The sequence below is a fragment of the Vulpes lagopus genome, chromosome 8 (genome assembly GCF_018345385.1).
Source record: "Vulpes lagopus strain Blue_001 chromosome 8, ASM1834538v1, whole genome shotgun sequence".
Classification (NCBI taxonomy): domain Eukaryota; kingdom Metazoa; phylum Chordata; class Mammalia; order Carnivora; family Canidae; genus Vulpes; species Vulpes lagopus.
The window spans coordinates 13,332,557-13,356,336 of record NC_054831.1 but is presented as its reverse complement, the minus strand read 5'-3'; the positions used below and the strand labels follow the sequence as shown (position 1 = coordinate 13,356,336).

Genomic DNA, 23,780 nt, shown 5'->3' with positions numbered 1-23,780 from the left:
CTAAAAGTAAATGTGGCTTATATAAGGAATCTAGAAATAAGCCTTCTTCTTTGAGGCAAAAGATGACAATTGAGGGATGACTTACGAAAAATTAGAGTGGAATGAATTTTTAAAAAATGAAAGGGGACATGCCAATAAATAACACTGCTTTTTATTGATGTTAGGATTAGGTGTGATTTTTATTTTCTGGGTTTTTTTTAAAGATTTTATTTATTTATTCATGAGAGACACAGAGAGACAGAGAGGCAGAGACACAGGCAGAGGGAGAAGCAGGCTCCACACAGGAAACCCGATGCAGGACTCGATCTCTGGACTCCAGGATCACGCCCTGGGCCAAAGGCAGGCGTTAAACTGCTGAGCCACCCAGAGATCCCAATTATTTTCTGTCTTCTTTTTCTTTTTTTTTTTTTTTAAGATTTATTTATTTGAGAGAGAGAGAGAAAGTATGCGTGGGAGCAGGGGGAGAGGTAGAGGGATAGGAAGAGAGTCCCCAAGCAGGACCCGTCTCCCTCCCCCCACTGAGTGTGATGCCCAATGCAGGGCTTGATCTCATGATCATGACCTGAGCTCAAACTATGAGTTGAACATTTAGCCAACTGAGCTACTAAGAACTCTCAAGACAGCTCATTTAGTAGGAAAAGGAATCTTGTGTTGATGTAATGAGCACTGTGGTGGTTCCCAAATATCAATGACACACCTTTTTTCTCCCATTTCCATGTACCATGTCTACTATTACTTAATATATCTTTTTAAATTTTTATTTATTTATGATAGTCACAGAGAGAGAGAGAGAGAGAGAGAGAGGCAGAGACACAGGCAGAGGGAGAAGCAGGCTCCATGCACCGGGAGCCTGATGTGGGATTCGATCCCGGGTCTCCAGGATCGCGCCCTGGGCCAAAGGCAGGCGCCAAACCACTGCGCCACCCAGAGATCCCTATTACTTAATATTTATCTGATATTATTTACTTGATTCACTAGGTAGCCTGGTGTTCAGTAGTAAAGGCTATGAAATCACAGAGTTGATTTCTTTGTTTACACTGTTCTCTAATATACATTCAAATAAGCATATAAATACTAAAAGAAGAAATTTGATTTAAAGGCCATCTCAGGTACCACCAAGAAGAAACAAACCATATCTTGGGAAACTCTGAACCACTGTGTGATTTAATGGAAAGGACCCTAGAAAACTCCCTTTGATGAAGCTGCTTCTTTAAAGTAAGAGGAACATTTTATGGTAGAATATTGACTATTCCACTTCAGAACTTGTGCACTTTTGTAATGTGGAAAAAGCTGTCATTCATACTCCCTGGTAGACTAGAGGGTGTGAACTCAGTCCCTGGAATTACCAGGAGTAGAAAAGATTTCAGCCAGGGGGGTATGATATTGGCTGGTCTGTATAGGATGTAACAGAGGGAAACTTACGTTCGTTATCGGATCATTCTCATTCTCCGTAACACATCCCTGAAGATTTAAGTTGAGAGCTTTACAAATGATCATGATTCTCTTGGCAGCTTTTTCTTCAAATGGTTTGATCCCAGAGTCAGTTTCTAAAAGGTCCTTTTTCTGAAGTTTCAAGGTCTGAAAAAAAATGTTAAAAGTCTCTCTCAACAAACACCGGTCATAAAAAAAGAAATTCTAAATTATAAACTGTGTTCCAATTGTGTGGATCAAGTTCACGTCTGCTTAGAATTGCGACTTACATCTATATCTGGATCCAGAGAGAACAGATTTAGCCTCTCCATATTTCGGGTTGTTTTGACAGTCTCTTCAGTTTCTGTGAGGTACTACAGAGAAAACTGTATTAGCTCTCGGTAATTAAGTATCCAGATACAGCCCAGCCCCATCCACGTGCTAAGAAGTTGCTCTATATTATCACTATTTTAATATCATCCATTAATACTCAGCAAATCTTATCAAAACATGCTTTTATTTTTTTAAGTGTTGTATAAATTTAGTCTAAATCTTAAAATACAACATTTCCATCTTTTCCATGAAAACAATAACTAATAAATAATTCAAATTATTTGTATAGCAAAATGTCAGCTTTATTACTTTTGCGAAGTCTGGGTGTGGGCTGTTTTCTGAAGACTCTGTTTCCTCTGGCGTGCATTCACAAGTTATAGAATTATCCAGCGAATCTTGAAAAGATACACCAAGACAGGTCATTAAGTAATATTCATGAATAATACATTTGTCTAGGCTGTGACATATCAAAACTGGATGTGGAATGGATGTTGGTGAGCAGATGCCTTCATTGTACCTGGCTCTAGGACTCCATTTTGTTATAAGATCTGGGCCTGGAAATCAGATCTCCTGATGGTCATGATGAGATTCTTTCCATGACACCACCCTGAGCTCATAAGAATTCTTGACTCTTCTAGTACTAACTACCTTTATACTTGAGGTTGTCATGACTTACTTTATCAACGCATACTAAAGTTTTCTTATATGTGTATATATTTTTGATAATTCTGACCACCTCAGGCCATCAATTTCAAATCCACATTCTAGCTTCAGTTAGTTAAACTCTCTGAAACTCTGTAAACATTAATTCTCTCATTGATCATTATTAAGTAAATCATGAATTTACCTAAAACATCTACCATTGTATATAGTAGTTGTATTAAAGTCAACCACAGTTTTCTTTCCCATTACCCTGTATCTCTTTTACTTAATAGCATATGACATTTAAAGATTCTGGTTTCTAAAGTCTCATGGTGCTGGGCAAAACATGTTAAAATAGTTCTCCTTTGGGAGAAGTGACCAACTCTGAAGGTAAACTTGTCTTTCATATGATCATAGACCTGTTTTTCTACCTTTCACATCACCTCTCCTTTCCTCTCTCTTGCTCTCTTCTCTTTGCCTAGAATGAATTAGAATCTTAAGAGGTAATGAGGATGAGAAGAAGATAAATTTTTTATCTTATAGAGATCTCTAATATGGTACAAAATTTATGGAACTTTCACATATAAGCTGGTCTCAGTATGGCCAAAAAGCATAGATGAAAAGATACCTCTTTTTTTTTTGAAAGATATCTTTCAACTAAAAGGAAGTAATGCATGTTTGTCTTTCTATAATATCATTTAATTAAATGAAATGAAAGGCTATGATACAACTACCCCATCTAAGAACCTCCCATCAGACATGGGTATATTTTTGATACTGTTGACAAATGACTTCTATCCTCAAACCATTGCCAGTAAACTCAAAATCATATGTGTGGTGACCTTCACTATTCAGTGAAAGTCAAGATTTAGGGCTGATTTTCTGGGGCAAATAGCTCAGGGGTGGATGAGCCAGATGTGGCAGTTACCACAGTCACTGGCAGCTTAAATGAACCCAATGTGCAGATCACACTTTGAAAACAAAGGGAAGTGGACACACGTGCTCTCACCCAGCCCCAGATCTGCAAGCTCCGTGCTCCTCCTCCCCTGAGAGGGCCCCTCAGGACTGATTTGCAGGATGCGGTTGAGGGTGTGGATCCATTCATCCATATCTGACTCTGTCTCAGCCGCCAGCACAAAATAGGTTAGGTCATTCATTTTTAATTCAAAGGCATACTTTCTTAGTCTGTTATTCTGTGGTATAAAAAGAAAGAGAGAAATTAAAAACCCCAGATAGTAAGTCTTAGAGAGTGAGATACATTTCTTATGGGGTCACACTTCCGAAGAGTTTCCATATGGGAGAGTAACATAAAGATCAGCCAAAAGAAGGGAAGCATTTGGATGGCCATGAATTGTTTTGTTTTGTTTTCAAGTCTTTTTGTATGAACAGGTATTCTATTTAGGTTTTTGATGATTGGATGAGTACGGTGGTTAAAAATATTCCTCTTCAGGTATCTGTGGGAATAGACTCTATACTTCACATGGTTGATTTGAGTCACTCTCTTCACTTTCTCATCCTGTGTTCTGTCTACTACTCACTCCAGCTGGGCTTCTGGCCCCGTCGCACCCAGGGCAGCACTTGCCATGGTTGTTAACAAACTCTATGCTGGGACGTTTCTTTCTTTGTATCTTCCTCGACTTTTCAGTAGAATTAGTATGGTGGCCACTTTCTCCTTCTTGAAATCCATCAGTGTCTGGTTTCCATGACCACACGCGTCACCTTCACTGGTCACCACTTTTCAATCATCTCTACTGGCTCTTCTTTATCTTGATGATATCTAATGCTAACCTTGGCTCTGCCTTAGACTCCTTTCTCTCTCATCTGGCCAATGGCTTTAAAGGACATGACATCCACAGGGCAGAGCACCTCATTCCTTTGGGTGGCTCTGGCCTTTTCATCAAACTCCAGGTTTTTCTCTAACCTCACATCTCTACTTTGCCTTTGGTGGCAAACTGATGAGGCTGTGCTCTAGATCCTGGAAATGTGCTCTTGTCACAAGCTTTGTTGGTGTCACAAGGCTCAAAGCAGCCCTTCCCCCAAGTGTGTGCTTGCACACAATTAGCATCATGTTTGTCCCCCATCTACTTAGAGGACTTGTTGTCACTCTTCAGATCTCAATCAGAGTCATACTTGCTCAGTTAGCCCTTCCTTAATTCCTCAGTTAGGGCAAGGCTCTTGTCTTCTAGGCACTTACCACAATTTGGAATTATATACTTATTCATTTTCATTTGTTTGTTTTGACCAACATCTGTCTCTCTCATGGCTGCCTCTAGGAGGACCGGGCCAGCTCAGCTCACCATTATATCCTGTACTGTCATACAGAAGGTCTCAGTACCAGTGCATTCAACAGTCACCTTTTATAAGGGAATAAGGTCAATTCTTATCTTTGGGGAACTGATATTTGTAGGGAATAGTGAATGAACAAAAGGTTGAAGGAATAAAGATTTTGTGCAGTGCGGAGAATTAAAATGGTCTCAGGGACTGAGTAGTTACTTCATACTGGTCTTCCATGGATGGAGCATCCAAGTTGAAATCTATAAAAAAAGTAAACTGTTCCAATATGGGAGAAGCCCACTGAAAGTGGAGGGAACATAAGAGCAAATTAAGGTGCTTTGATATTCCATCTCTAATTCACTCTCAGATAATTCTGATACAGGTAGTCTACTCTTACCTATACTGCTAGGAAGCCATTAGGGCACTCACAATTATAACCAAGTGAAGTCTATGTACTTAAGATAACCCAGTAAAATACAAATAGGAGAAGAATCATAAGTTGAGAGTATCACTATAATGTGAGATTATGTCTTAACATCAAAGTATAGAATTCTTTTTGACAATGGGATTGCTATTCTTGGTGGCAAGAAAAAATAATTTTTAATATCTTCCCATTAATATCTTCTTTGCAATGTTCTCAGAGACTATCCTAAAATAGCTTGTTCCTTTCAACTTCCACAATATCATGATTACTACCACAAATTTGACACTTACTAAACACTTGTCATCTAGATGCCAGGTACCGTGCTGAGCATTCACAGCCATTATTCCACTTAATCCCATAACAACTCTGTGAGACAAATTTTATTTTTCCATTTTAACATGGAAGCTTGGGGAGATAAATTAAAATGTGTTTGGGATTCTGCAGGTACCAAGTGGCAGAGAAGAGAAATAACCTTCTAACACTCTAACACCTGCTGAGATGACCCAGGAGAAAAGAAGACATTCAGTGAATGCTATTCTCCTTCCTTGCCCCCTCCCTGGCACAATCACATACCAAAGGGATGGTCATGGCCTGGGACATCACAGATTCTCTCAGTGCTGAGAATAGATAGGGGAACACATATGCATCAAGAAAGAAAATTCAGGCACTGAAGGAGAAAGAAATAGCTGAAAGAAAACCCCAGCAGTGATTCTCACTGTAGAGCTTCATACCTTAAATGCCACTTTCTAGATTCTTCCAAGGACAAACTCTTGGCTTCAGCCTATACTTTTTATTCTCATCAAGTATTACTATTTCTTTGCCTTGGAATGAGTCACTTACTGACTGGCTTGTTTAACAGTCTATGAGCTGCAGATGGGCATAGGTTGGTTGGTTATCCTCAGTGCTCAGTACAATGATAGCAATCATTCTTTTTTTAAAGATTTATTTATTTATTCATGAGAGACACAGACTGAGAGAGAGAGGCAGAGACATAAGTGAGGGAGAAGCAAGATCCTCACAGGGAGCCCAATACGGCACTTGATCCCGGATCCCGGGATCACGCCCTGAGTCGAAGGCAGGTGCCCAACCGCTGAGCCACACAGGCATCCTGATAGCATTCATTCTTAAAGAGGTGTTTACTGTGTTCACATATTGTGCTAGGCAGAGGCAGACAGAGTCTCTGCCCTGCCAGAACAGGGGAGACAGGCATTAACCAGTTAATCATACAAATGTGAAACTGAAACATATGCAAATGTGGTGAAAAAGAGGTATGAAATGAAGGTATAAAGGGGAGCCTGGGTGGCTCAGTTGGTTAAATGTCTGACTCTTGATTTAAGCTTAGGTTATGATCTCAAGGTCATGGGATGTAGCCCCACATCGGACTTCATACTTGGGAGGGAGTCTGCTTCAGATTCTCTCTCTTTCCTTTTCCATCAGCCCCTCCTCCCACTTGTGCTGTCTTTCTCTAAATTAAATTATAAATAAATAAAATCTTTGGGAAAAAAAAAGTAAAAAATTCTTCCTGTGAATAGGAATCCTATTGCAATATGAGAATACTGCTCTACTCATAGCACCCCCTGGGTTCTATGAGAGCAAAAGGACAGGATGACTTTGACTAATAAAAGGTCAGAGCTGCATTTTGAGACCATTTTGGCTGCAGTATAAACAGAGTGGGTTTGCCAGAAAGGCAGCTATGGCCTCAAACTTTAGTGTGCAAAGCAAACATCTAGGCAGCTTCTTTAAGAATGCATTTTTTTTAAAGATTTTATTTATTTATTCAGGGAGAGAGAGAGAGAGGCAGAGACACAGGCAGAGGGAGAAGCAGGCATCATACAGAGAGCCTGACGTGGGACTCGATCCAGGGTCTCCAGGATCATGCCCTGGGCTGCAGGCGGCGCTAAACCGCCGCGCCACCAGGGCTGCCCAAGAATGCAAATTCTTAGAAGCTATGATATCCGCAGAAGGTGTGGGCAGACACCCTCCATACACTCTGATGCACACTCTTGGAGGTTCTGGTGAAGGAAGTCCATAAAGCCACTAGCAGTCTGCGCTGACACAGAGGGTCTAAGGGCAAAGACAACTTGGTTGAGAGCAAATGTAAAAGGCGACATGGTTTTCCTTCACAAAACAAGAACAGAAATAGACACAGAGGATAAAACTCAAAATGCTCAGAGCTCAGGGCATAGCTTTGGCTAGCATATGGCTAAACACAAGCAAAATCTCAGTGTTATCTTGAAAACAGATAAAAAATCTGGTTCATTAATCCCATGCCATAACTAATGTGGACAGGGAAATGTAAAGGTATGTAAAATGCTTACATTAATTATATTAATTAAAAGTGCATGGAGCTGCAATCTGCATTCAAATGCAGATGACAAGGAATTCAAAGAATTCTAGATACAAAACATGACAAAACACGGACAAAGCTTTATTTTCTAAATGGCATTCTGTGCTCCAAATGAATACGTTTGCCTGCTTCAACGACATTTATTAAACATATTTTATCAAAAATATTTTGTAAAAAATTGAGGAAAGTATAATAAGCCCTTGTTTCTCAAAAAGGGGCATTTATCAATGAAATAAATATTCCATTTGCAGCTTCTCAAAAACCAAATCATTTTTTCTATTTGGAGCGAAATAGAACTACTTGCTTATGCTGGGGAAGACTACGATGCCCTAAGTGGCTTTCTATCTCATCCTCTGTGATCTCTAAGATAATGGCATATAAAATAACAAAAAAAAGGACAAAAATAGAAAAATCCATGGGACATTTTAATAATCTTGAAATATGATCATTACGTCATTACAGTGATAACCAAGAAATGATCGTATTATTATTTTTTTGTTCCTCCAATTTTCCTGTTTCCCTGAAAACAGTGTCCTTTGTGGCAGATGCAATGACTTTGTCTACTCAAGCCTACCACAGTCCCTCTACACAGCTTCATAAACTACAGGAAACTGCGAATATGTCCTCATGCCATCTGATGTGTCTAATGAGTGGTAGCACACCGGTCTGTTTCTGCAGTATTCATCTGGAAAGGTTCTGGAATAGATACTCCAACAGAGCCACCAAAACCAATGTAGAACCAAATGTCAAGGGAATTTACCCAAGCAAAATACGTAGAATATGATGTACATGACATATATATACTATAATGTATAATAAAGCCACATGTGGTGATAACTATAATTTTATTCTTGCATATGTTATCAGAACCTATTGTTTGAGATGTGTCACTCATTTTATCTGCTTGTGCTACACTTGTTTTGTTCTTATTCTCTGCATTCTCCCACAGGCTAGGAGCTCTTTGAAGACAGGAGCTACATTTGGTCCATATTTGGCTTTCCCACAATGCCTTGAATAGCAAAATTTTCAATATATATTTGCTGAAATCGATCCTGCACCTAAAACTCACTGTTTAAAATGACACATGAGCGTATCTTTGCAGTGTCCCTTCTGTCCCTGTGGCTTATGCAGGATAAATGTGTGTATGTATGCAGGTATGCCCACACGATGTATGATAACCTACTCATTTCCTTGGGCATCTATCTGTAATTTTGGACATTTTCTAGCTTCAAACCTAATTTTGTCATTTATTAGCTCTGTGACTTGGGAAAACCACTCTATCTCCCTGAATTTTACTTTAATAAACTGGGACGATAACAATGCATGTTCCATCAAGTTTTGTCAAGTAATATATCAGATGAAGAAATGTACAAGTGTCATTCTGGTTTTTATTGTTTTCATTGGAAATGAGATTCTTTGAAGCTAGAGTTTGCTACTGGAAGTTTTCTAGGTCATGTTTAGTTTCTAGATTTGTTTTCCTTGGCACGTACACTTTTTCCTCCCCCCCAATTTGACTACCTTTCTGTTGGCAAGCACATTCAGTTCTACAGTCCAAGCTGCTTTCTGGTGTCTCACACCTGGCCCTACTTCCCTCATGTGGTGAGTTGCTGGAGCTGTAGGATGTATTTGAGTTTCTAGACATTTCTAGACTTCAGTTAAGCAAACGAGGCCATTGTATTTTTTTGAAAATTTTATTTGTTTGTATGAGAGAGAGAGTGTGTGTGCATGAGTTAGGGGAAGGACAAAGAGAGAAGGAGAGGAAGAGAATCTCAAGCAGACTCTGCACTGAGCGCAGAGCCCCACATAGGGCTTGATCTCATGATCCTGGGATTGTGACCTGAGCTGAAACCAAGAATTGGACACTTAACTGACTGAGTCACCCAGACGCCCCAACACCTTGGAACCCATCTCACAAGGTGGCAGGTTCTGCACATAGGAGCAAATAAGCAGTGCGTGGCCCCCACACCCATTTGATCCTGTATAAAGTGACAACGGTCATCATTAATGTTGTGGTAGGATACCCAGCAGATGGCATTTGTGGACTATTCATCCTCTTCCATAGTGGCAGGACCTTGAGTGGATGGATGGATGGATGGATGGGTCGGTGGATGAATAAATAGGATGGATGGGTCGGTGGATGAGTAAATAAATTCCTTCCTCTCTGAAGGAACAAGACCTGATAACACAGGCCCAGATATCCCTTTGTACCAGATCAAAACAGAAGCAGCAAAAACGGGAAGTTCTGCTCCAGACTGGTAGTTCATGGGATATAAAACAGATCTAAATTTACTATTTGATGATATTACAAGTGGGAAACTACTGTTATTATTTTTTTCATTTTTAACTAAGATCCAGAAAATTTCCAAACATAAACATCACCATGAAAACTCTGAGAAATCTGGGTAGGAGTTTTTCTCTGCTTGATGTCACTCTTGAAATACATTTCTAAGAATTCCAAGGATTGTTTTTAGAAAAACACAATGATATAGATTGGGTCTGAATGAAAAAACTAAAATGGTGTGTTTGCTAAGACTCTTAGGAGTTCGGACTTCCGTAGAATGCCAGATGGTAGGTATCATTTTTGAGCTAAGGTCTTTCTTCCTCTTTTCTGTTTTATTCAAGGGAAACTGATAATTATTCTTGACAAAATAGGCCTGACTCATTCTATTATTCATTTGTTCTGTGCTTTTGTGTGTACAAGTTTCATCTTCAGGGACATTTTGTACCTGAGAGCTGGTGAGAACAATGACTAAACTTGCAGTATCTCATTGAGAATCTTCTTTCCAGATGTAAGGTCTCCTAAGTCAGAAAGAGCTACAAGCAAACATGTAATAACCAGGATCCAGATACAAAGTGATAAGTAACCCAGATGTCTGTGTTCCCAAAGTGACCTCAAGAAGCTGGAGGTCTTCCCACCACCAAGGATTACAAGTTCTTGATAAACAGGAATAGAAATGGGGGGGGGGGGTATAGACCTGAACTCTTTAACAGATGTAATAAATGTTCCCAAATATTTGCATGGCTTTCACTGAAAAATGAAGTAGGATTATTCATCTGTGCTTTAATGTGGAAAATCTACTTTGGGGAGTCCTGCGAGCTGACCCAGAACTGTTCATCACTGTTCTGTGCTCCTAGAATATTCAACAGACCGTGCGTGCCCTTTATAGCTTTTCTGACACTGTGTAACAGTTAAGAATGAGCCTGTGTCTCTCTCTGGTTATGACTTCAGCAGGGAACTCCCAACATCTCAGTACAGTTCCTAGTATGTCATAGGGACTAATTAAGTTTGTCGAATGAAAATAAATGAATAAATAAGCATATTTAAGTAGAAATTTCAGGAAGGTGAATTGAGATTTTCTAGGAAGGCCTTTCCACAGTAGAATGTCCATCTATCAAAGTAGTGACCTTTGTACTTAATGGAAAGACTATCATCAGCGAGATCTGACCTTTACTGCTCACTTGCTTCTACTCACTGACTTTTGTCCTACATTTTTCCTTAAGCTTTTCTTTCCAGCTTATCTCTTAACTCAGGCAAAAGACCTGAAGGGCATACCATTCCGTGATGGAAACCAAAAGTATTCCTCAAGCACTAATTGCTTGAACGAAGAGCTCCCGTGGCCCAGGATGCCCAGACCAATTGGAGCTCAATTCCCAACACCCCCAGCTACCCCATACAGATGGACCATGAAAGGACCCACAGAATAACTAACAATTACCTTTACCTCATTATAATATTAAAATCTCTGCCCAGAGGCACCTGGGTCATTCAGTTGGTTAAGCATCTGTCTGGGGCTCAGGTCATGATCCTGGGGTCTGGGATCAAACTTCACATTGGGCTCTCTGCTCAGCTGGGAGTCTGTTTCTCCCTCTCCTCCTGCCCCTCCCCCCCACTAATGCTTTCTCTGTCTCTCTCAAATAAATAAAATCCTTAAAAAAAAAAAATCTCTGCCTAAATAGGAGCACAAGCCTCATTTACATAACATACATTATATGTATAGACATGCCTCCTTAAGACACATATATGACCTTATACCTGCCTCTAAACATACCGACAAGGCTTCCCTTTCTAAATATTTTAAGTAACCTTAAATAAAGGAAACCCACTCACTCTTGCTGGGGATTCCCGGCTTTGGAAATGATTCCCTGGGATCTCTGCATTTGCTGCAAATAAAGTTTCCTTCGCATGACAACTCACCTGGTAAAGTTTCTACCTGTGACTCTCCAAGGAGTGAAATCACATTTGTTCTCTTATAAGACGAGGGGAAGAATGACCTAAGACACACTGTCTCCCAGATCCTTTTCACATGCTAGCATATTATTTTAGTTTTTACAGATGAAGAATCTGAGCTCACAGCTTGAGTAACATACTCAAAGCCTCCAATAGTCAGTGGTGAAACCGGGATTCGAATGCTGACCTGTGGGAGCCCCACAGGGGCTGTGTTTTCTCCTAGAAGACACTCTCCAGATCCAAGCTGTCACTTAAGCAGAGATTGAGGCAAAGTCTAAGACCAGATGGAGAAGAGGTTCCTGTAGTAAAGAGTCAGATTCGAGTGCTAAGGTGTGTGCTCAACATCAAATTCTAGAATTCTTCGAAGTAACAATTTCATATTAATATGTATCTCTGCAAGCTTGATATGTAGCATGGGCTACAGTGATACTTCCTAAAAGATGATAATGCATTTGCTAGAGCAAGCTTTGAAGGAAAAAATGGAAAAGGCAATATTTAACTTTTTGTAGTTCAATGTCTATAAAATGTAATCATTGATCTTTAACCTGCCACTAAAGTTCCACTTGATAGTTCTAAAGCCAGAGTTTCCTTCGGGATCAACAATAGAAAACTATCTCCACCCTCCATTAAGACCCTTATTGCCCTTTCCATATGGAAAGCTGGCGTCTGCATTGAAACGCAATTATCTTTCACTTCCAGCCCAGCGCTCAGCAACACTTAATTAATTCTTTCCTTTTAAAGTTCAGCATTATTACTTTCTGGAGGAATTCCAGATTTTAACAGATAAACCATCCAGAAAAAGGCTAGGCCTAAGTGACTGGAGAGAACTCCATTTTGCATGTGCACATCCAAGTGCCCCTGGTATTAATCCAAGATGTAATCTGGCTATGGAGCAAGCTCTGTGGATGCCTGTGGCTCGGTGGGAAGGGATCTGCTCTCAGTGACCTGTGACCAGAAACACAGTCCTTGAGCTCAATGAGCCAGCGTCTTTCTGTGAAATTCAAGATGAAATTGCTATAACATTCAGTTGCTTCAGGTTTTATGTAAGAAGGAGTGAGGATACTTATTTCAGCAGAGCGGAAAGAATAAATGAAAGCAAGATGTCCAAAGAAGTCTATGAAATTATTTTGCTTCCCTTTGCCACAGTGGTTCATGTCACAACGAATACCTTAAACAATAGACTGAAGACCAAGACCTTGCATAACAGCATTGTCTGTGAAAAGCACTGAGTTTGTTCCTGAAATTAAGTTTTTGGGAATTGATATAATCCTTGTCTTTGAAGGAAATCTCTTTAAAAGGAAGATTCTGTCTATGTACGCTGCAGATTTCCTATTACCCAACAATAAAGATAGTATTTATGAAGTATAGTGAACTATATGGTTTATATATCATCTTACTGAATTCTTTAGCTCAGTGGCTCTCTACACTGTCACCACACAAGCAGTCATTTTCCCCTTCGCCTCAAATTCACCCAACTTGTGTTTTGCCTCAGGACCTTTGCACTTGCTGTCCTGCTCATTCTTTAGTTTTCAGGTCAAATAATTTCTCTTGGAAAATGTTCTTCTCACTTCTAGAACATTAACATTGCTTTCCAACCTTATCATTTGTCTCTCTCCCTTCCATAGCCCTGTTTCTTTTCTTTTTTTAAATTTTCTTTATTCCAGGTTTTACCAGCTGATTCCATTCCGTTGATTTCTTTCTTTGCTTATTTTCTGTTTTTCTTTCTTTATTGGAAGTGAGTTTTGTGAAAGCAAAAATCGAGGCTGCCTTGTTTTCCACTGAATCCCTAGTCTAGAATGGTTCTTGGGTCATATCAGCTACTCCATAAACACTTATGGAATGAGTGACTGATGATTGGATGAACACACTCTCTGATTAAAAAACCCAAGAAGCGGGGGGGGGGGGGACCCAAAGAAGAAGAGGGATTTCTACTCACCTGTACCACACCTGTACAGGAATCCAAAAAGATGCAGCCTTTGGGTTCTTTGGATATTTTTTCATCTTTGTAAAAATTCATGATGTAGGAGTTATCTGGCAACTGAGTCAGCTGGAAGTAGCGCTTTTTGAAGGACTGGATAAGGGAAAAGATATACAGAGGTCGTTCACATTGCGGTGTGCTATCACAGAAATTAGAATTTTTCTAATTCCTTCCAGAACACTCCATTCCCAGGGCACTGTTCTAGAGAAGAGCATCCTCCCTTCTCATAAACTATGACATGAAACATCAACTCAATGCAAATGACTCTCCTCTGTGCTCTGACCGAAGGAGGGGGTGTCAAGAAAGCTGGCAGAAACAAAGATGAGTCTCGATGTCTCCTTACCCGAACAGTAACGGTATTGTTCACGGTGCTGTTAAAATTCCCCTTGTAGAGCCAGCCAGACTTGAAAACTCCAGTTCCTCCCGCTCCCCCACCGCCCTTGGAGGACGAGTGGGAGGTGGTATCCTGTAGAAAAGGCATCACTGGCATGACAGCAATCTTTTGTGCATCCCAGATCTTAGACACAGCACTTGAAAATGAACCTCCTCTTTCTCTCATTGACTCATCTTAAACCATCATGTTCAATTTCAAAACAAACTGTGGCTCATTGTAGCTAAAAGCCCTAACACAAGTAGCTACTGCGGCTTTTACGTAAAACTGGTCAGAATGTGAACTGCTCTAGTGAAAGGAACTAATTCTCCTCCTCCCATTTTCAACATTTCGTTTTCAACAATTTACTTACTTCATCCTTATCAGCGTCTTCATGGTCAACCTCAAAGGAATGTGAGGGAAGTTTCTCTGGTTTGTATTCTGCTCTGGTGTTAAGAACAAACAAACAAACAAAAAACAGTTTCTGATTTGTCCTTTGAGACATGGCTTTTGTTTTCCACAGTTCCCTAGGTAACAACTCTTGTCTTTTTAAATAAAAATGAAGTAATCTTGTGAGGGGCCTACTTCCTTTGGACGTGCTAACTTTCCCCTACACTGTTACATCTTATCGCTGGCAAATGAATCTCTATTTTAAACCATGGAGCTGCTCACTATACAGACTTACACATGCCTTCTTGAAGGACACGAGGGCAAGCACAATCTTTTTAAAGGTTTGGTGGCTTTTATTTTCCTTCGTCCACATTCTGCCGTGGAATATGAAGTAGTGATGTTTTCATTTCCGATTTGCCTTTGTCTCACAGGCCTTTAAGGGTACCAGATGGTCATTGAAAACTATGTTCCTAGAACCCATCTGTGCTCTGGCCACTAGGTTGCGCTGCTCTCCTAACTGTGGCCTCCCCCAAAGTCCACCCCAACCTGATTTCCTGGCATCGTGCTCCCTTGGTGCATCGCTATGGTAGCACTGGAAAGCTGAGCAGCCCACAGGAGCAAGAGTGTGCACCTGATACTATAAATGGTAAAACAGGACAAAACAAACGTCCTTGTCTTGATTTTATTTCATAACTCGAGGCTGAAGGAAGGTGATCAACAGCATCCAAGGTTCAGGCAGCCCTTGACACCTAGCTAGGAAATCCTACATGTAGAATTTGCATGGAATATTTATATTTTCTTTAAGGTGATCTGTATTGTGTAGAAGCAACCTCAGAATCTGACTTTTGAGAAAAAAAAAGCCCAAGGGCACTCATTCAGTTACTCCTATCCCAAATCTTTTCCTATGTTGATGGTATTCCAGATAGGAAGGGGCATGACCAAGGACTCTTTATGCTTAAACATGCATAAAATTACCAGACTGCGTTCACATAGGGGTTCAATGCATTCAAATGGGTTCACAATATTTCTTTACTTTCCCTCTGAAAGGCCTGGTAATGCCCATTTCCGGTTCACAGCAGGGCAAGTTGGAGCAAAGAAAGAACACTGACCTCACCATTAAAATGGAAAAGCCTGGGATCAGAGTCACATTCTCTCTACTTGATAAGAGTATTTTTTTTCAACTGTGATAAAATATACATAACAGGAAAATAATGATATTAACCATGTTTAAGTATCCAGTTCAGTGGCATTAGGTACATTCACATTATTGTGCAACCATCACAGCAGTCTATTTCTAGACCTTTCTCATTCCCAAAATGACACTGTCCCCATTACACAATAGTTCTGCATCTCTCCTTTCCCCCGCCCCTGGTAACTACTGTTCTGCTTTCTGCCTCTATGTATTTGACTATTCTGGGTTACCTCATGCAAGTGGAATCCATATGTGTCATTTTCTGTCTGTCTTATTTCAGTTATTGTACAATGTCTTCAAGGTTCATTCATGTTGTGGCATGTATCAGGATTTCGTTCTTTTTTAAGGCTAAATAATATTCCATTGTAGTCTAAAAAGAGTTTATGCCCTCAAAGTAGTTGCCACGAAGGGATCCCTAGAGTCTACAAATTACAACTCTCTCCCTGTAGATGCCAGACATGTCTGTTCTGATGCTTACCTGAATCTGCTATTTGTGCATCTGTCTTACCCTTCACTAGATTACTTCTCTTTTTTCTGAATTTTAAAGTTTTTTTTTCTTTTAATTTGTTTCAGAGAAGGGGGAAAAGGGGCAGAGAGAAAAGGAGAGGGAATCTCAAGCAGTCCATGCTAAGTGTGGAGCTGGAAGCGGGGGTCAATCTCACAACGCTGAGATCAGGTCCTGAGCCAAGACCAAGAGCCTGATGCTCAACTGACTGTGCCTCTCAGTCTGGCCAGATGACATGTCTCTTAAAGGCAGGGCCTCCAATGGAGTCCCGTCTCCACCTCCCCCAGCTTTGTATTTTCCTACTGTTAGAGATGCTCTATACGCATTTGCTGATTGCAGCAATGATAGGCAAGGTGAACAAGGAGATCACAGTAGTGAAAGAATACAAAATGGTAGAATTTAAAGCTGTTTTTGGAAGGCATTTTGGTGATGCTAAAACACATTTTTTGACAATCAACACCCTAAGGGACACCTCCAGTATGTTAAACAGGTTTTTATTTTTATTTTATTTATTTTATTTTATTTTATTTTATTTTATTTACTTTATTTATTCATGATAGACAGAGGAGAGAGAGAGAGAGAGAGAGAGAGAGAGAGAGAGAGGCAGAGACACAGGCAGAGGGAGAAGCAGGCTCCATGCAGGGACCCCAATATGGGACTCGATCCCGGGGCCCAGGATCATGCCCTGGGCCAAAGGCAGGCACCAAACCACTGAGCCACCCCTAAACAGTTTTTTTTAAATGACCTTATTACTATTGTGAATTTGTTTTATAAATTCAAATTCAGGTAAGTTACTTGCCACTGAAATCAATAACTAAGAAAAATAAAGCTATTCTGGGGTACACAGTAGTTGATATTGGATGATATCTGGGATCTCACTTCAGCCCTATTCCCTATTAATCCATTTTGTTTTGGTTGTGTGGTCTTGATATGAAATCCAAAGACCCACAGGTAAGTAGTTGTAAATGGTAATGGGCTTATTTAAAAGCCAGAGGCTTGAAGGAAGGGTGGTAGGAAATGTGTTATTTTAAGATTGTCTCCTCCATAGGTTCTGGCACATGGTAAGCATGGAATAAACATTTGTGCATTGATGTAAATGAATTTGCTCGAATGGGTATGCATTATTCTAAATTCCAGAAACATATTCATAAATACATAATACAACCTTCTTCATCCATGACTTATCTGCAAGTTCAAAGAAGTTCAAAAATCTCTACCAAGATAGCAGAACGTTTGTAGCGAAGTCTAAATATGTACTAAGAAGCACACTGCTTTTTATTAAATTATGTATGTGTGTAATCAGACATTTGTACACAAACCCTAGAACTCCAGTCTAGTCTAGTCTTGCTGTTGTATTGAGAAGAAAATGAAATCTGTAACAGCTACTCACAAAAACACACAGTGCAAGAGGTGCGATGAGAAGTCCTATTTCCAAAATGCTACTTCTTGTATGTAGGATAAGTTAATCCAAACCATCTTTAATAAGTGTGTTAAGTAAGATTGAAGCCATTGTTCCCTTCCAAAGGATCGTGGGGGTACCTGTACCCTTTTCTTCTTCTTACACAGCCTTATAGATACTTAAGCATATCTGTGCCCATTGCCCTTAATGTTAACTTGCTCTGCCTCTTTGGGTTAGGGTCAAGTTTATGCAAAAGCAGAGCCCGTAGCAGATGACAGTGCTATTTTAGGACTGCTGGGAAATTTTTCCTGTCCTACCCAAAATACCCCTTTTCTCTTTAACAAACATCTTGACATTCCTGAAGTAGGAGTAGACCTTTTCACCTTTCCATTTGATTGGCAAAAGCCCCTGAACACAACCCTCTGCTCTCTTCCTCATCCCATAAAACGCAATACATTGCCTGAGATTCAGAGGCAGATTCCTACGGCTGATTTCAGAGCAATGACTCCAAGTATTTTGTCTGCAGGGAAGGGAACATGAGTGTTCCAAAATTCTTAAAACGATGGCAAGGCAGTAAAGGGAGTATTAATAAAACACCCCAAGTGAAAGATAGAGGAATGTGTACGGAAAAACTGAGGGAGAGGCAGCAGAGACAAACTTGAAGATGTCTTTGTGAACATCTGGTTCGGGGGTGTTCCTATGCTATATGCTAATTATTTCCTGTTAGTGCCTTTCACCTTGACACTATTCTATCCCTTTCTGAATTTCTTATTCTATTCTCTTCTGCCAACGGGACTTACTCTTTCTTACAAAACACCAATCTGGCAGGCATCTGTTCTTGGAAACTATGGATCACAATTGTGGCCATGCTCCTCAGTGATTGATAGATCTATTTATTTATCTAAATATCTCACCTTTTCTTTATCCATTCACCCATTGATGGACATTTAGATTATTTCCATGTCTTGGCTATTGTCAATAATGCTACAGTGAACACAGGGGTGCACATATCTTTTCAAATTTGCATTTTATTTTCTTTGGATAAATACGCAGAAGTGGAGTTGCTAGGCCATACGGTAGTTCTATTTTTAAATTTTTGAGGGTGCAATTTTAGTGGCCGCACCAGTTTGTACTCCCACCAATAGTTCATGAGGGTTCCCCTCTTGACATGTCCTCATTACAACTTATTTTTGTCTTTTTGATACTAGCCTCTGTAATAGGTGTGAGGTGATACCTCACTGTGGCTTTGATCTGTATTTTCCTGATGAATATTTGTATTTCCCAATGATAAGTACTTTTCACGTACTCGTTGGCCACTGCCTGTCTTCCTTGGAAAAATGTCTATTCAGATCCTCTGCTCATTTTTAAATTGGATTGTTTTATTTATTTATTTTTTTTTTGCTATTGAGTTGTATGCCTTGCTTGTATATTGCCTTGTTTGGATATTAACCTCTTATCAGATACATGATTTGCAGATATTTTCTCCATTCACTGGGTTACCTTTTCATTACATTGATGGATTTCCTTTGCCATGCAGAAGCTTTTGAGTTAGATGTAGTTCCACATGTTTATTTTTGTTTGAATGCAGTTGGATCAAAAAAAAAAAATAATTGCCAAGACAGTTGTCAAGGAGCTTCTCTCTTGTTTCCTTCCAGGAGTTTTATGGTTTCAGGTATAACAGTCAAGCCTTTAATCCATTTTGAGTTAACTTTTGTGGATAGTGTACGATAGGGTCAGGTTCCAAGCTTTTGTACATGTCTGTCCAGTTTTCTCAACACCATTTATTGAAGAGACTGTCCTTTCCCTGCAGTATATTCTTGGCTCCTCTGACATCATATCTTTTTATCATTCTTGTCTCCTGGGAATCCCAAGTTCAGTGCTGATTTTTATTGTGAAGGCTTACATTTTACACTCTAGCCTGAAATAATGTTTCTCTCCAGTATCTTCCTATGAACAGACACTTAAAAAAAAGTGAGGTTCTTAAGAGTTAATAATAACACAATTTCAAATTTAAGAATAAGAATTAGGGAGATAAACACGCACTCCTCTTTTCAGTCTACCATAATTGCACATTTTTATTTTGGAGCCTCAGCAACCCTTAAAAAGAAATGATCAGTTTAAATTGGTAGCAGACATAGGAGAATTCTTCTAATCCAGGAGGCATGAACATGATTTACTTCTAATAGCCTCTGAAGGCCAAGGAAATTATCTGTTTCCGCTACTGACCTAAATATGTGTAGTCTTTAATGGGGAGTGCTTAGCTTTGTAACATCATTTCAAAAATAATTTTTCTCTTCAGTGTTAACAGTCTTCATTAGTTCAGGGGATGTGTGAGAATTATATTCTAGAACTTCTGATTTTCACTCTGAATACACATAGTTCATTAAAATCTCCTACTTTGTGGCAGGGTTACTCTTCCCCTTCTTGGTATCAACTTCCTTTAGTTAATTAAGGGAAATTCTCAACAATATTTTGGTTACCTTAATCTTGCTTCTCGTGCATTTTTTCTCATGCCCCATGAGAATTCTAATTCAAGGATGACATCCAGGCCCTGTTCTCACTGTTTCCATACCATGAAGGTGAAATCTTTCATTTATTTATTTTGCTTGGTGGCATCATGGACATAAAGAAAGGTGTGTGGGGAGAAAGCCACTAAAGATTTCAACAGACCTGATGTCAGCAGGAAAGCACATACTTGGAAGGGCAGTTAAATGTCTCTTTCTACAGTATCTCACTTCCCATGAGGTCTTCCAACCGCTGGGACACAGCTTCCACACCGCAACTGCTTCTCAGAACAGTTTTTTTAGAAAGAGGAAGTCTCAACGTTAAAAAATGCTTTGTTTTTCAGTTGTGCCTACAAACAGTGTGACTACTGCACGGACATCCCAAATATAGCAATTACTCATGAAAGCCCAGCATGCAGTGGGACCTTGCCAACACGAAGTTACAGGAGGCTATCTATCAGGAGTGACCTGGATTTAAAAGGATGTTCAGCGATTTGGTAAAAGTTAAGGTTCACTGGTTTGCAAAAAAAGTTTGCTGTTTTGGGGGAACGTTGTTTTGCTCTTTACTTTGTAATGCAACTGAAAAATAAATGGCCTCTTTTCCCTCCACCCCTCCTTCTTCCTCCTCCTCCTCGTCGTCGTCGTTGTCCTCCTCCTCCTCCTTTTTCTTCTTCTTCTTCTTCTTCTTCTTCTTCTTCTTCTTCTTCTTCTTCTTTTTCTTTCTTTACTCACTGCTACAATCCCATTCTCCTTAGAGTAGTTCAAGTGATCTTTTAAAGAAGGAAACGGGATCACATCACACTGTAGGTTAAAATTTCCTCAGGCTTCTGTGGTGGTGAGAATGAATCCAAGCTCTTTTCTGGGGCCCAGAAAAGGCCCCTTGTCTCCTTCTCTGGTTTCAGCTTACAGCTCTTCTAACCCTCAATTCCAGCTTCATTCTGCTCAAGAGACCACGCTGGTTCCCAAGTCAGGGCATCTGTTCTTGCTCCTTCCCCTGGGAAATCCTTTCTGAAGATCAAGGTGCTGGTAGCTACTGTTCCTGCAGATCGAGCTCAGATGGCACCTTCTCTGAGCTATTCCATAGCTCCTTCCAATTCTACTTTTGAGAGCTGAGAGCAGCCCTTTCAAGTATCTGAGTCTGGAACAGTTGTTTCTGGGGGCTCAGGATATCTGGGCCAATCGTGCCCAAATCTAAACCACATATCCACTAAAAAGTTAAATGTGATGTGTATCTTCTCAACATCATTGCTTGAGGAAAGTGTTACTGACAACTTCACTTTTGATTGTCATAAATATTTTTTCTGGGTTATTTGCATCATTTTAGTTGGATGACCCAATGCATTAGGAGATTCCAATTCATTGCAGTTCTTTGAATTTGAGCCACTCCAATCCCACCCAAAAGTGATGTATTTCAAAATTTGTATTCATTTAGTTTACTTATCCACTAAGTAATTATTGCACACTGACCATGGGCCAGGCATTCTCCTAGCCTGCAGGGGATTCTGCAAGAATAAGTCCCTGTCCTTTGGGGATTTTTGCTTTACTGGGAGACACAGACACTGAATAAGTGACAACTGTAGTTCAGGTAGTAGGTCAAGGGAGCTTGTCTGTGAAGGTGACATTTGAATGGGCGCAGAATAAAGACATCCTCTCCTAAACACTCTATTTCCCCACAGTCCACACACACAAAAAAATAGCTGTTTATTTTTCCCTTTTTGCTGTTCTTAAACATATATCACTTCTGTAGAAGTTGTTTATTTTCATGACTTTTGATATCACGATGTGAAAAAACATGAAACCAGTGGCAAATCTGAATGCTAAATACAGAATATAGTCAGAAAAATGTTTTGGTCCAAACTGTTCTTTTTCTAGCCCTGTTATATCTGATATTGAAATGACAACTCACAAAAGGATGATATAATGATACTTTAAGACTTTGTTCAAAAATTAAATAAGAATAATTTACACCTCACAATCGATTCTGTGTGTATACAAGAAAATGTACGTCGTTGAACAAAATGTTCTATCGTGACTCTTATTTTTAAATTTTGTAAAATATACCATGACACTAGATTAACACACATGTATTTGTAAACAATGGTAGAACTTAAACAGAGAACATATTTTATACATGGAAAAACCCAAGGGGTACTCTTGATAGGTTCTTACCGGGGTAACTGTCGGATGTCTCCAGAATATTGTTCATATTTGTAGTTTACCACATACCATTGGGAACTATAAAATTTACAAGCCTGGAATTAAAAAAAATGATGATTAAAAATTATCATTAAAAAAATCAGCTGTCCTGGCAAAAAAGCTAATACAGTTATCATCTCTGGGGTAGTGTTAAGGTGGCTATGTTAGCAATTTTAACACAGGTTAGGGGCTTGCTCCTTATAATCATTTCACATTTTCTAATGAAATGGAAATCTAACCTTTCCCAGACTCTTGGAGGAGGAACTATTTAACATACTTATTCTATTTTACACCATCGAAGAAAGCCTAACTTAATCACCCAATGAATCATACCAGATACGTTGCTAACCTCAAGTACTGTCATTTTTCTGCTTTCCTTAGCAACCTTCCATTATTTAACAGTTCTTAGTGGTAGAAGATATTATTATTTCTATGTAATCTTTTCATTGTAATTTTAGCCAATTTCTGCTCATTCTGTGTAACTTATCTTTTTTTCCTCCCTATGTCAGCTGTGTTAATTTGAAATCAGATTTTTCAGTTTTACCTCAATGCCTTCTCAAGGCCAGCCTTATCCATGATTACTCATTGATTTTTATAAATATATATGAATAAAAGATGACCAAAAACTTGGTATGCAGCGACTGATTTTTCAGTATTTATTGATGACAAATATTTCCCAAACAGCTATCATGCACCTAGCAATCAATGTACTGATGGAGTGGTAATGGGAGTTTCACTCATGACCCTGCGATCATGACCTGAGCCTAAATCAAGAGTTGGATTCTTAATCCACTGAGCCACCCAGGCGCCCCTCACTAGGTGGCTTTTAAAGATTCATTTGCATTCTAAAATTACATGAACCTGGGGATTGAGCAGCTGACATGAAGATTATAAGGAAGTCTTGTCTTCTCTAGTGGAGATAATGAGGAGCAATAAGCTTACTGCAAAGAGAGAAATAAAGAACCGTGGTTGTTGGGAATCAGGAAGGGGACAGGCGAGGATATCTGCGTGTGAAGCATCACTGGGGGTGTGCAAATGCCACAAGCAAGAAAAGCACTAGCCCTGTTTTGCAGAAACATGAAGTGTAGGAAGGAACCACCCCGAGGTTGCTGCAGAAAGGTTGATGGGAGAGCAGTAGGTGTGGGCACGGGTCTTAAGATGCAGGGAAAGGTAGGGTGAGGAGAGACTAGTCGAGTGTCCTCAGCCGCTCTGGACTTCTCTGGCCTTGAACTTGCTCCACGCCGTGACTTTATTTGTTCAGGGGAGCACCCACGCACAAACTGGAGACAGAAGCTAAACAAGGAGTGAGCCTGGGACCAAGACAAGAGTAGGAGGATGTTGGCAGAGAGGAGTGGTGAAAAACAGCTACAGGACCGACAGACGTGGATACCAGCAAAGGGAATTTGGGAGATGAGGATGGACTATGGATGGAGAAGGGGAATGGGAACAAAACTGAATCTTTGGCTAAAGTGAAACTACTTAACTTGCGATTCCTGAGCCAATTCTTCAAATCACATGTTTCTGGAAGTAAGAGGAAAACTAAGCCCTGATATGCTCCTTGGCTAAAAAGTTCTATCTTCATTTTAGT

At 39.8% G+C, this 23,780-nt stretch overlaps 1 protein-coding gene across 14 annotated transcripts in view; it reads right to left on the bottom strand.

Moving 5' to 3' along the window:
- The window catches only part of DOCK10 (dedicator of cytokinesis 10), a 260,880-nt gene that overhangs the window by 95,039 nt on the left and 142,061 nt on the right, over positions 1 to 23,780 (bottom strand). For all 14 annotated transcript variants that reach the window (XM_041766384.1, XM_041766383.1, XM_041766388.1 and 11 more), the window contains exons 4-11: positions 22,166 to 22,248; positions 14,380 to 14,452; positions 13,980 to 14,102; positions 13,595 to 13,729; positions 3,395 to 3,578; positions 2,053 to 2,138; positions 1,701 to 1,784; positions 1,423 to 1,578 (exon numbers count right to left, since the gene is read on the bottom strand). In XM_041766384.1, coding sequence (XP_041622318.1) covers positions 1,423 to 1,578; positions 1,701 to 1,784; positions 2,053 to 2,138; positions 3,395 to 3,578; positions 13,595 to 13,729; positions 13,980 to 14,102; positions 14,380 to 14,452; positions 22,166 to 22,248 — 924 coding nt within the window. The remainder of the gene's footprint in view (positions 1 to 1,422; positions 1,579 to 1,700; positions 1,785 to 2,052; positions 2,139 to 3,394; positions 3,579 to 13,594; positions 13,730 to 13,979; positions 14,103 to 14,379; positions 14,453 to 22,165; positions 22,249 to 23,780) is intronic.